Consider the following 13705-nt stretch of genomic DNA (forward strand, 5'->3'; position numbering starts at 1 on the left):
CATTTATTTGCTCCTTCGACTCCAGCTCAAGGTAAATTGCATTTGTTAAGACTTAATCTCTTTTGCCCTGTTTTGTTATTTTTCACGGCGCTAGCTGACAACAAAAAAAACTGTAAAGATGACTGGTCCAGAGGTGAAACGGTTTAAATCTTTGAGTGGGTGTAGTGATATAGACCGCAAAAGCAAAGATCAGCGGCTGAAGATTTGTGGTCTGTTTCCCTCTCTAACATTTCAGTAACTGCAGCGGCTTCGGTCGAGTGTGACAATGCCACAACATTTTTGTTGCCGTTGTCGTTTTTCCTCTTTTCCCACCTGTCTGTTGTTGGCCAGGTTATAGGGACAGTCCATGAACTGCTGCAGGGTGCACCCTGACCAGTCGGAGCCCTCGTAGCAGGAGGGCAGCTCCTCCGGCGTCGGGGTTCGCCCGTCGCACATGTGCAGGGACGTCTTCCACGTGGCTCCGCGCTGCACGTGCCTCCACTCGCTGAGGTAGCGAGACACGGGGTCCCTCAGCAGAGTGATGTAGTAGAACTTCCTGTTTAGTGGAGTGAAGAGAGGATGGGGTGGCAGAGGAGTGAAAGCAGAGGGATGGGGAAGAAAGAAATAAAAAACAGCAAATTGTTACTATTTATTACAGGTGCAAGGAAAATTGCAGGGGTAAAGAAAATGAGGGGTAAAAACAAATTTAATACATTCAAAAGAGTCAAGCTCATGAGGGGAGGGTTTATAAGTGAATTATTTTTGTAAAATATCAAGTGATGCAGCATAAACGAGAAAAGTGGGAAAAGATTCTGCTGAAATATGATGTGATTCTCCAGTTGACCATGTGGTGGCACTGTTTGCAATGGTTTACTGAAAACAGTTCAACCTACAGCCTACTCCTCACTCAAGGCCAGACACTGAGGTTGGCACACTTAGCAGCTTATTATTTGCATTTACTAGAAGTTGTTCTGTGTTTTGCAAGAGATAACTGGGTAAAGGACTGAAGACAAATGAACTGAAGGAGGAGGAAGGAGGAGGAGGGGGGGAGGGTGAGAGTTGATTCGTGAGGCTCGGGATCAGGTCAGTGTTCTTGCCACATTGTGCAGGAAAAAGAAACTGCTGGCACAAGCACATCTCCACGCTGCAAACATCCCTGTGTCTCTGACTCCCGACACACCAGCAAACATCCTTCCTCTTGCTTCACACTTACACCAAGTATCAGGTCTGCCTCTGAGAGATGACTCATCCCGCATCAGAGATTTGGATGGGACCGTTTGTGCGGCGGCGTATGTGTGTGTAATGTAATGTAATGTAATGGTGCATAGCACAGTTCCACATCTCTCCAGAGGAGACACTCCCATCAGAGCGGAGACCTTTCCAGGCCTTCACACTCCAGCTAATTACTGCAGTCTAATCAATCAACACATCCTCATTAACTACACACACACACACACATATATATACGCTCACGTATATACGTGTGCATGGTTATGTGCGACGACGTGCCTGAGAGTGATGGTATGGATTTGTCTGGGCGACGTACGCGCGCCGCCTGTCAAAACAAAAAAAAAAAATAAAAAAAACACACACACACACACGGACATATACTCTGCCCTCGTCTCCTGGGCTCGCATCACGTCAGAAGAATGTTTGCGGAGAGAGTTTTGTGTGCTGACAGGACTCCACGAAATCGTCACACACACACACACACACACACACACACACACACACACACACACACACACACACACACACACACACACACACACACACACACACACACACACACACACACACACACACACACACACACACACACAGTGCTTTCATCGCAAAATCATTGGCTTCGCGCTACAAAGCTCACCCGCCGGGAGCAGAGGGGTCTGCTGCGCCGGACACAAAGCCCCAAGTGTCACACGAACAGTGGCATGGGCTGGATATTAAGAAGTGTCTAAACCCACCTCCTGACTCCCCCCCCCTCCACCCCCCTCCACCCCCCAGGAGTGGCACCAGACAGGGAGATCCCGGACAACAAAACAACTCAACCCTAAATCCGGCAACAGCTGAGAGATGGAGCCTCATAAAACACCCGTACTCTAAATCCAGCAGTGGTGAGAAGGGGGGGGGGGGGCACGTAATGGATCAACCACACCCTGAGTTTAGCTGCAGCACAGACCGATCTCTGCAAATGGAACGAATCTAGTGGCAGTCGGGGGGGACTAAACCCTCAATCCAGTTCCAGAGGCAGCTGGGAGATCCCAGGCAACGAACCAAACAGACCCTCAATCCGGGCTACATGGGGGGTGGGGTGGGGGGTGGGGGGGGGGCACAGCTATAGAGACAAGAATCTAAACTCTAAATCCCATCTACCTAAACTCTCTCTTACCCTCCTCCTCTCCATCTAATCAAAAACAGAGGAGAGGCACAGTCAAACTGAGCCTGCAGGAGACCGGGGTACATTATGGAGATTCCTATGATGACATTATCAGGATTCCTAACACTCCCCCGAGTGCAGTGTGTGTGTGTGTGTGTGTGTGTGTGTGTGTGTGTGTGTGTGTGTGTGTGTGTGTGTGTGTGTGTGTGTGTGAGCCCACTGTGTGTTTCTGGGTAAGAATACGCCTATTAAATCAGTGATGACATTTTCCCCCTCTTGGCTTCCATTCCTCTGAAAAAACCATGGCACTGTTTGGCCCCTGCTACAGAGATGGTAAGGGAAAGGGTGAAAAACAGGGAGGGAGAGAAAGAGAGAGTGGAGGGAGGGGGGGGCGGAAGAGAATTTCAATTAGTTTTCTAATACTGTGAAAGCAGTGAGGGCCCCAAGCCCAAGTGATTTATCAAAGTTATGGCTCCCGCTATAATGAAGGCTCAGGCATATTACCAGGCAAAAATAAATAAATAACATACACACACACACGCACAGGATGCAACACGTATAGTAACCCACACACACACACACACACACACCTATACACACACACGGGACTACACGCAAACCCAAATAAATGATCTTAAACATGGTGTCTGCTGGGTCGGGCAAACTGCAGAACTAGAGCCATGGAGACTTTCTCGCCTTAAAGCCTAATGATGTCTGGCCGTGTCCTCAGATCCCTAGGTAATGATGTTTTCAGCCCACACACACAAACACACACACACACACACACACACTTACTCCCCAACTCGCCAACATTTTACACACTCTCTCTGCCTCCGAGGTGACCGAGCATAGCAAAAAAATTTTTTAAATTTTTATTTTTTTTTTGTCCACAGGTGATGTTGCTTATAGTCGGAGCATATGCGCGCTTGTCAAATTAACTTCAAAGCTAATGCGAGTCGCTCAATCTCTCGCTGTCGAGATTTAAGAACATCATCCTCCGGCTGAGTGCAGGAATTTGCAGTCTGGTAAAAGCACCTTGAAGGAGACACTTGCAGACTACAGTTATGTGTAATTTTTTTTTTTTTTTTTTGAAAGAAAATCTACAAGTAATGGAAGAAACCCTCTTATAAAAAAATACTCAAAACTACATTTGTTGTTTTGTTTTTATCAAAAGGGTTGACCAATGACTACTGATTTATCCTATTAGATAGTCAGGTTGGTGATGAAGGGTTTTGTCGGACCGCTGTGGGATTTCAAATGAACAAGGACACACTCAAGTTTCTTTTTTTGTCCCAGTCACTGTGACTGAACTCAATAGTGAGGCTGTAAGTGCAGGATGAAGTGCACTAGACTCCCCGCTGATAAAAAACCACAGACGGTACAAAGATGGACAGCGGAGATGCTATTCAAAAGTGAAGACAAAGCTAGTAGAGCTCCCCCTGGTGGCTGGCTGCAGTATAGGTCACAAGCCCCTCCATGTTAGTGGATGGGGCAAAATAAAAGACTAAAATACACGTCAAATAATGTTATTTCACGGATGATTTATGTTATTTCAGGTAGTTATTATAATGGATTTTTTTTTTGGGACTTTTGGATACGTTTTGTTTTAGTTATTTGACGTTATAGAAACAGAAGCTTATGACTACCAGTTGCCATGCCAACCACTCCAGTAAGCTATCCCGTGTCACTGGGAGAGTTGTAAAATAAATAAATAAATAAATGAGTACAGCATATAATTAAATGCAGCGTAGTATTAATTAAGTAAAAACACCAGTGAGTCTGGAGGAAGTGTGGCCGGGACATCGATATCGTGGCTCCACTCTCAGATGCTAATGATCAGATTCCAAAGTCGCAAGACGGGAAAGCAGTGATGCAAGGAAGTGGCAACACGTATTTATATAGTTTTTTTAGTAATTTATAGTAATTTAGTATTAGTAATAGCAATTTATACTGTATACAGTCTATGATAAAAACAGAAGAATCAAGAAAGGGAAAGAAAACACACATCACGCAATCACTTTTCCGTTTTCCTTCTTCCCCTTCTCTTCTCCAACATCTGCAATATGTGAGAATAATACACTTGTCCACCATTTCCACCTTGCCAAGATTATAAATATGGCAGGAAACACTGAATACCTGCAGTTATTTATTTATTTATTTTTTTTGGCAGGACAAAAGTCAAATTTAGAGATACTTGAATAAAGCTCAGCAGATTCCAGACACGCACAAACAACAAAAAATAAAAAACCAGCTGAAGATCAGCCAGGTCTGACTCTACAGTCAAATGTGAGGACACGTGAGACTGCCGAGCGTTATCAAGAGGAAACACACAGTGCCTGTTACGGCCTCTCAGAGGCCGGAGAAAATGAGTCCGTTTCCTGTGGGCCACAAATCACCACTTCTACAACCTCCACCTTCTCTCTTTAACCTCTCTTCCCTTCTCTTTAAATCTCTCCCTTTCCGCCGTTACTCCTATTTCAGCCCATCTCTCATTCTCGCCTCCGCGTCGTCGAGCTCCGTCTGATTTTCCCCCCTTCCAGGAGCTGATTTTGTTAAAATCTCAAACCAGAATCTGTGAGTGAGTCCTGAAGAGAATTACTAATAAGAGTTAGACTTTCAATTTCACATGTTTTCCGTTACCATTTTTAGCCCCGCGCCAATTAAGAGATTCCTATAAAGCAACAAGAGAAAGAAAAGGGAGCGCGAGAAATGACGTTTGGAGCTGGAAGACACGGGAGATACAAAGTCTTCTTTTCTCGGGGGAGCACGAAAGGGTTTAGGCGCCCTGTTTAAACAGAAGGGTACGGCTTCTTGTATGATTTACGAAAGCGCGCACGCGTGTACGCGCTCAGACACACAAACGCGGTGACGCCAACAGCATCCCGCTGTGTAGCCATGATTTATTAATAGTCCACGGATGTTTGTTGAAACCAGATCCACTCAACAACACGGCTCTTTACCACCTCTAAAAATGGAATCTGGACTCAATTGACTTAAGAGCAAAAAACAAAAATCAAAAAAGAAAGAGAAAAAATAGTGTGCGTCGCCTGGATAACACAGGTTTTTAGTTTGAAAAATGTGCCAGAATTAAACCGCACTTGGCAAAAGAGATGAACTGAGGACAAGTTTGGAGAAAAGAGTTCGAAAAGTTGCCGTTGGATATTGAGAAAGGGAGTCGGGGGTTTCTACGGTACTCAGATATTGACAAGATGGAATCAAATCGTGATTAATTATGATTTCTGACATGTTGACGCTGAGACCCACAACTTCTCAGTGGATGCTCTTGACCATCATTTTGTTCTACAAACATGTTAAGTGTCGTCTTACACGGCTGAGATGCTCATGTTGACAGAACCTGTCCACAGACCTCATTTAAACCCAATAACATTGAGGTTAAGATCTACACTCTATCTGGATTGATTACTCTTTTATTCTTTGGAGAGATGGGTGGGAAACCGATGCCTCGAGGCCGCGTTAATTCTTGGCACATAACGTTGCTTTAATTATCACAATATGCAGAGCATCCAGTCGGGAAACGAGTGTGTACTAACCTTTACAGCAGTGTGCTATCAATATAAACGCCTCTTAGGAGATTAGGTTTATCTGTTAGGCAAACACATACGCTGATCAGCCACAACATTATGACCACTGACAGGAGAAGTGAATGATGTTGACCATCTAGTGACTTTTTTTGGACCTGTAGATGATGTAGAACCAACCTAGACCGTCTGACACTCACTGATGGCAGCAGCCATCTCCAGTTTGATGCAGAAACACAAAAACTATTTAGAAGCTACTCAAAAATACGTGAAAAATAGCATAAGACCCTCACTAACAACAACATTGTGTCACCAGACACCACAGGACACCCTCAGAAGGACCATGTCCATTCTCTGATGAATCACAAGGTACAAGAGAGACGACCTACACAATATTAGGAAGGTGGTCATAATGTTATGCCTGATTGGTGTAGGATTCAAAACCAAGACTTGTCTTTGCAGTTCATGTGAAATCCAGTTAGTTAAGGACTTGTGGAATGTTTTTCCTGAAAATTGCAGATGATATCAAGCCCGTCACTACGTCCTTAGAAAAAACGAGAGCGAGAATCAGCGTGTCAGGACTTGAATCTCAGCAGACTGCCACTAAGCATTTTGCAGCAAAACACACATCCATATTTGGATGAGCGCTTTACACAGGGATGTAAAATAATTGATTGTCAGGTTGCGAAAGCAGGCGGACGTCTTTGGGAGCTGACAGGCTTCAGACAAACCGACCCAGACTGGAAACGGCCCCCCCCCAGTTTCCATCTCCCTCCCCCTCAAAAGGTGACCTCTCAAGACTAAACTTCACCCTCTCGGCCTCCCTCCTACTCCTGCTCTCTCCTCCTCCGCTCAACCATCCGTCATCTCATCCCAGCGTGTCCCGGGTGTCTCCTGGCCAATAATGACGCACTGAGACGGACAGAAATAGACCCTCCGGTTCAGACGAGCCCTTCAGGCGTCTTCTCCGTCCGTCCGTCCGTCCGTCCTGACTCCCTCTCCCTGCCTGCACTGCTCTCTTTGTTGGCTGATCAATACCAGCCTCGGGACCTGGGGCAGGCCGCTGTGGTAATTTGGACTTTAAACACAGAAAACGTACGAGAGAGAGAGAGAGAGGAGTGGAAGGAAAACAGAGTAACAGAGGCGACAGTGTGGAAGCGAAGAGGACACGGAGGGGGCACGCCGACGCGAAGTAGACGTCCAAGTGGTGTGCGGTTAAATATGAGGACACATGCGGAAATTCTTTGTTCTCTCCGTCTCTTGGCGTAGAGGAACCCGACAGCGCCAAGAAGCCATGGTCTCTGAATAGTTTCCACTTAAAACTATCCACATTTTCTATATATCCCCATACTCGCTCGGATGCAGCTGGATATGTGCTGATGTGGCGACTCGGGCCAGAGTTCAGAGGAAATATAATAACCCACAATACTCACAAGGGCTGCAAACAACGCCTTCATTAACAATTAATGTCAGTTAATGAAATGCACACGAGGGCGGCGCTTTAAAAAAACAAAATCTTCTAATTGTCCTTTTCATAAACCAAGCGTACAGAAGTTTTTGATTCATGGTGCGAAAAAGAAACAGCAGCAGGTCATCACATCTATTAGACAATTTGTCATCCTTTTAATATTTAATCAGAACACATTAGTCATCGATCTCATTGTGATTAAGAAGCCTTATTAGTAAGAAGTGAGGAATTATTAAGGCCCCACTTAATACTGAGATGATTGGTTGAATAATTGATTGAAGTATTCTGAAAATGTAGTCATTTTTTAAACTTTTCCCCCCTAAGCAACGCTCATTGGTTTTATATCGCTTTTACACTTTCATGGGTAGGTTTTCTGCTTTAATGCAGGGAAAACGTTTGACACTGAAACCAAAATGTCCGTCAACAAGCTGACGTCCCGCACCTGTCGCTGCGTGTCAGATGAGACGCGTGACGTAAACGTTGGCTTCACAACATGTAAATCAATCATATGAGTTGGTTGGCTTCATCCATTGCTCTGCTCCAACCTGCTCCTATATTCATTAAAAGCAGATCATTCTCCTGTACTAAACCAACTGCTGTCATTAACAGGTTTATTTATATTGCCTCATGTAACATCTGTCAGATGTATCTTGTAGTTGTATCACAATTAGATTCTACATGTACACTTCAGTCAGTGTTTGTGCTCTTTTCACTTTTTTTCTGTCTCTACCTGGCCAACCTCAAGCAGATGGGTCCCTCCACGTGAGCTTAAGGTTCTGCTCAAGGTTTCTTCAAGGGTTAGGGTTCATGGGGCTAAGGTTAGAGGAGTTATGGTTAGAGGGCCTAGGGTTAGAGGGGATGGGGTTAGAGGGGCTAGGGCAAGAGGGGTTGGGGTTAGAGGAGCTAGGGTTAGAGGGGCTGGGGTTAGAAGGGTTAGAGTTACAGGGGCTTGGGTTAGAGGGGCTGGGCTTAGAGGGCTTGGGGTTAGAGGGACCAGGGTTAGAAGAGTTAGTTTTTCATCTGCACCGTCGCCTTCATGTTTTCTCTCTGTGTTTCAGACCGGATTTCGTGAAGCATCTTTGTGTTGCTATAGACAGAAATTTCATAGTCAATGCTCGTTACAAACCCTCTGCCAATGAAGTCACTGAGCGCTTCACCGAGGCTTCAAGGGCAACTTGGCAACAATGTCACTGGTAACGCTGCCCGAGTTGTATCTTATGTCGCACATAGTGTGAACGCAGCATAACTGCGGAGAACACCGCAACCGGGCAACACTTCAGCACGCTAACAACTAGGTGATCTGATGTTAGAGTAAATGAATGTGAATAGGTTCTAATTAACCCCATAAAAGGGCAGCAAAACGTTAGATAACAAAGACTTCCACTTTTGATTGTGGAAACTTCTGCCTAAAACAATTACAAAATAAATAGTAAATAAAATAAAACTCTATAAATGAACTGACAACGAGAACAATCTCTGCTTGTAGTATTTTAATGTCCGCTTTTTAGAAAGACGTGGGATTAATGCCAACATCACGATGATCGCACTAGGAAAGAGAAGATATCTACGATCTGTTTTTTTGTTTTTTTGTGAGTGTACTTTTATATATGAGGGTTTGCCTATCTTTCAGTTCTGAACTTAACTTATTTGGACAAATCAAGCTATTGAATGATTTCCTAACTGCAATTGGGTGAATATTATATAAACTAAATAATTAACGAAATAACATTAAATGATAATGGCAATGATCTCGTATGCGGATTCATCTGCAAAATGAATGAACGCTGTCAGAGACAGAGAGTGAAGCTAATCCTGTCAGGTTCATATTTATTTTACCAGCCTCAATAGTGATGTTTCCTGGTTAAGGCTCAGTCATCTAATGGTGGTTGAGTAAAATAAGACTGAATCCCAGGAACACTGAAGCAATAAATCTGACACCGAGCATGTTTTTGAGCCCCCGCAGTCAAGTATTCAGGCAAACTCCTCTCTGCATGCAAGGTATTCCTCACAAAAAACACAAAACATGCAAGCCAGAAATGCAAGTGGGATTTACTGTGAGGCCATAACTAAAGGAGCGTGCCAAAACTTAGCTTGCGCCATGAGCGTAAAATAACGCAAGATTTGCTGCATTTCAGCAAAACAAAAGAAGCATCTTCTTAGGGACTAGTAGACAAAGAAAAGCAGCAGAGTAGGAGAGGAACGCCTCGGATGCAAGCGTAGCCCATGGCTCACCAAGTTGAACGTTGCGATTCAGGAATGGATAAAAACAAAGAAAGAGAGAGGGGAGGGAATCCCCTGAGTGCCAAGCTATGTTGAGCAGGAATGTACGGCCGCCTGTTCGCTCATGTAACTTGACTGGCAACAGCCCAGAGAACTGTCTGATGGAGACAGAGGGCGAGAGGGAATAAGATGGATTTGGTGCGAGGGAGATGGGTGGAGGACAAGAAGGGTTGAACAAGTAATCACAGATCGTTTTTCATGTTTTTGCAATTTTAAAAATGCGTGTGTCCTTGACAGAGTGGGACGACATGACGAAATGAGAGAAACATTGCAAAAGGATTATACATCTTTACGGAATTTGCCATGTGCAAGGAATAATTTAAAGACTACTTCCACAAACAGCTGATTGATTGGTGCGGAGGATTTAGGGTCAGGAGGTTCGTCATGTTTTTACAGTAGCCCACAACAGAGAAATCACTGGTTCTAGAGAGTCACTTTTCCATTATTTCCAACCTATATTAATACCCTCTACACTCTTTGAAGAGGGGGATGATCAGGTGATTGCAATTTTCAATTACACCACTAGATGGTGCTATATCCTACTACATACTGGTTCTTTAATTAATCAGGTTAAACAATTTCATAATTTGGGCGCTTCGATATCCCTGAGAATGTGATTATCTTAAATAGTTTGACACTTATCAAATTAGATGCTAATTTTGAGGCAATTAATTAATAAATTAGTCAACTTTCGGGCAAAGTGCACATCCCTGTTACATCCAGATAGACGTATCTTGATATTTATCCGTTTGGTTATCTAAAAATTACATATTCAACCCACTCATTAACTGAGAAATATGAGGCATTTAGTTCCAAGAATTAGTGCCTGTGATCATGGGAGCAAAACAGCAGTCCAAGTTTGCAGAAGCAAAGTGAATTGGCCCGACAACAGAAAAGAAAAAATCCCCCACAAAATTTCTTCAGTTCAGTCATATGATGACAAATAACTGCAGAATCCGAGCTAATTTTGCCTTTGGGTCATAGCTGCGCCTCGGAGTAATAAAGAAGTGATTATTAACTGAATTTGGTTAAAAAAAAAAAAAAAATAGATGAGCCCAATGAAAGTGTAACAACTGAATGAAAAAAAAAGGACTCTCGGCAACTTTGAGAAATACTGCACAAAAATAAACTGGAAATGTACGCCAAGCTGCAAAGAGAAATCCAATAAAACAATCTGCTGTAGTTTCCTGAAGCTGAGACAAATAATAATGATTACGAGTGCGAGTGCAGAAGTAATAAAAATACAGTAATCAGAGTGCTTTTTCATAATCATGCAGCCGTTTAGGAGCGGGAATATGAGCCAGGAAGCGAGGGCAGAGGTGGAGCTTTAGGTTGTTCAAGGTAACACAAATCAACCCGATACCCCTGCGTGTGCAGGAAGCTCCACCTAGCATCATGTTCATGCGCCTCCTGATACCGAGGTCGAAGCAATCACTTTGCTAATACGCTGACATATGGATATGGAGCAATCGCACGACCCTGCACAATCCCCATCGTGCACACGCACACACACACACACACACCTCTGCATGTTATAATCTAATCCTTGCCGTATGCCATGATGTCAGATTATTGATAAGTCCCAATAGTTCACTTACAGCAATAAAGAAAAGAAAGGAGAAGACGACGACGGCAAAGAGGGAGGAGACGCGGTGCAGAGTTTGGGGGCAATTAAAAGGCTGGGTAACGAGGCTAATGAGGAGACAGGTGGCCCCATTACAGAGGCAGCCACACACACTCATTAACACACACACTCTCACCAAAAAAAAAAAAACTCCCCTCTGGCTGGGATCAGTGTGAGCATGAGTGTGTGTGTGTGTGTGTGTGTGTGTGTGTGTGTGTGTGTGTGTGAATGACCCCCCACCCCCACCCGTTTCTCAGTTAATCAGTCGTCACATACGAAACTGGAGGCAACAGGGTGTTTCTGTGAGCGCGCATTGTGCTTGTGAGTGTGTGCGTGACTGGAGGCGAGAGTGTGAAATTGGAGTGATAAGGCAGTTAACATTCAAACCCCCCCAACCTGCCCCGTGCAGCTCCACCGACGCACACAGAAACAGAAACAAGCTGCAACACTAGATTTGTATTATATATATAGATATATATAGATAGATATACCCCACCGATACCCCAGCTCTACATCTGAACATGTATGTGCAGAAACAAAATAATGAGGTATTGTTGAGCCGGTAGCAGCGGTGGACAGCAGGTGTGCATAAGGCAGGAGGCAGAAGTAACATTGGGAGTTTTTTTTTTTTCTTTTTTCATTTTGAAGAAACAGCTCTTTCAAGGTAGTGTCAAGTGTTTGCACAGAGAAAAGAGAAAAAAAAAAAAGAAAAACCAGGCTGATGCGGCTGTAATTACGCAGATATAAGATAGTTATGGCGGTGCTTCACGTCTACCCAGAGAGCTCCGGCGGACGCACACAAACAAACACCAAACGGCCGAGTCACATGAGGATAGCGCTCTGTCTCGCAGCATCCTTGAAAAGAGTAAGTAAGAAATGAGTCCCTCAGTAGGGTGGAAAAAAAAAAAAACAAGACACAAAGAGTTTAGGTTGGGTAAGAGCCAGAGAGAAAAAGAGATAAAGATAAAGAGGTGGTGGAGAGGTAACGAGAGAGCTGGAGAAAAAGCAGGCGAGGAGACGGAGGAGCCAGCGGCTAGAACCGCCCGGTGACATTTGGAGGATACGTCTGCATATCAATGGAGCTTGTATGGGTAGTGGTTGTTATTATCTTTTGACAGGGAATGGAAAGAAGGGGTTGAGATGGGGGGGTTACAGCGAGCAGACCAGGCAGAGGGCGAGTCGACCAGGCCTGGAGAGGAGCCTGGGGCTGGACTTAGGCCGGTCGGCCCCGAGAACTGCAACGTCACCCTGGGGAATAGAAAGGGGACAATTGGCTCTTTAAGAATGGAGGGAAAAGTGTGAAGGGAGGGGTAAATATGAGGCACGTATGTATGTGTGTGTGTGTGTGTGTGTGGTTAAAGGGTCCTCCAAGCCCAATTAAGCCTGACTGCATGTCGGAGGGCCGTGCCAAACATGCCCCACCTGTTTAGAGAGGGCCAAAGGGGCTAATGAGCTCTGCCTGGAGGGAGGGGATGGCGCGATGGAGGCGGAGAGGAAAACGGGAAAGAAAATTCCAAGGAATTAAAGAATAAGGATGGCATTCCCCAGTATTTATCCCCCTGCTCTTTCTCATTACGCGCCCGCGACTTGGAGACACAATGTCAGAGGGATTTCACAGCTAAAATTAGCCTTTTGTTATCGTATGCAATCATACGGAAGGGGCTTGGTACATGTGACAGGGGCAAGTGCACGCACAAAAATGCACAAAAATGCACACACACAGACACACACATACACACAGCTTCCAATCAGTCAGACGAAAAACAAGCGGCCCAGAAAATTAAAACCAGATATGGCCGGAGTGGCGGGAGAGCAGGAAGAAGGGGGCATAATGAAATAAGAAGAGCCAAATATTGTGCAACAGGAGCGACAACAGTTTTTGGAGACAGAACGCCTCTGTGCTGTGTGTCGGTCCGTGCGAGAGAGGGCGAGTTTGGGTGAAAGAAGCCCATTGTTCAGCGGCGTAACTCAAGCTCAGAGCTCGAGGTTTGCGTCGAACGAGCCGCGAGGCTGCGGCGTCCATCCTTCCTTCCTTCCTCCCTTCCTTCCCTCCTGTCCTCATTCACTCTTTTCTCGCTTTCACTCCGTTCAACCGGACTCAATTTATTCTTAAAGGAATACTTTGACATTTTGAAAACTGCTCGCTTTCCTGCTTCTCTTTAATGAGAAACTGATAAATGCACTCTTGTCTGTCTGCGCGGCTTGGCACCGAGGCAAGGAAACAGCCCTGCCTAGGCTAACAGCTCTAAAGTTAACTAATTAACATGTTATAGCAGTGTCGCTTTATTAACACCACTAAAGTCGCACTATTTAGCAGCACGTCATGTATTTATAGAGCGGTGGGCCGTGCGCGTTCACAGCTTACAGATGCTAAATAGGGGGATTTAAGTAAAGTGTTGCGGGTTCACTTCAGTGTCTGGTCACACAGACTGAGCAAA

The 13705-nt window shown here is 44.8% G+C and overlaps 1 protein-coding gene across 1 annotated transcript in view; it reads right to left on the reverse strand.

The window, feature by feature from the left end:
• Positions 1–13705, reverse strand: part of hs6st1a (heparan sulfate 6-O-sulfotransferase 1a) — a 59726-nt gene that overhangs the window by 9581 nt on the left and 36440 nt on the right. The window contains exon 2 of the mRNA XM_047610564.1: positions 313–535. Within this exon, the coding sequence (XP_047466520.1) occupies positions 313–535 (223 nt within the window). The remainder of the gene's footprint in view (positions 1–312; positions 536–13705) is intronic.

Source organism: Mugil cephalus, chromosome 17 (assembly GCF_022458985.1).
Source record: "Mugil cephalus isolate CIBA_MC_2020 chromosome 17, CIBA_Mcephalus_1.1, whole genome shotgun sequence".
In the NCBI taxonomy this organism is placed as follows: Eukaryota; Metazoa; Chordata; class Actinopteri; order Mugiliformes; family Mugilidae; genus Mugil; species Mugil cephalus.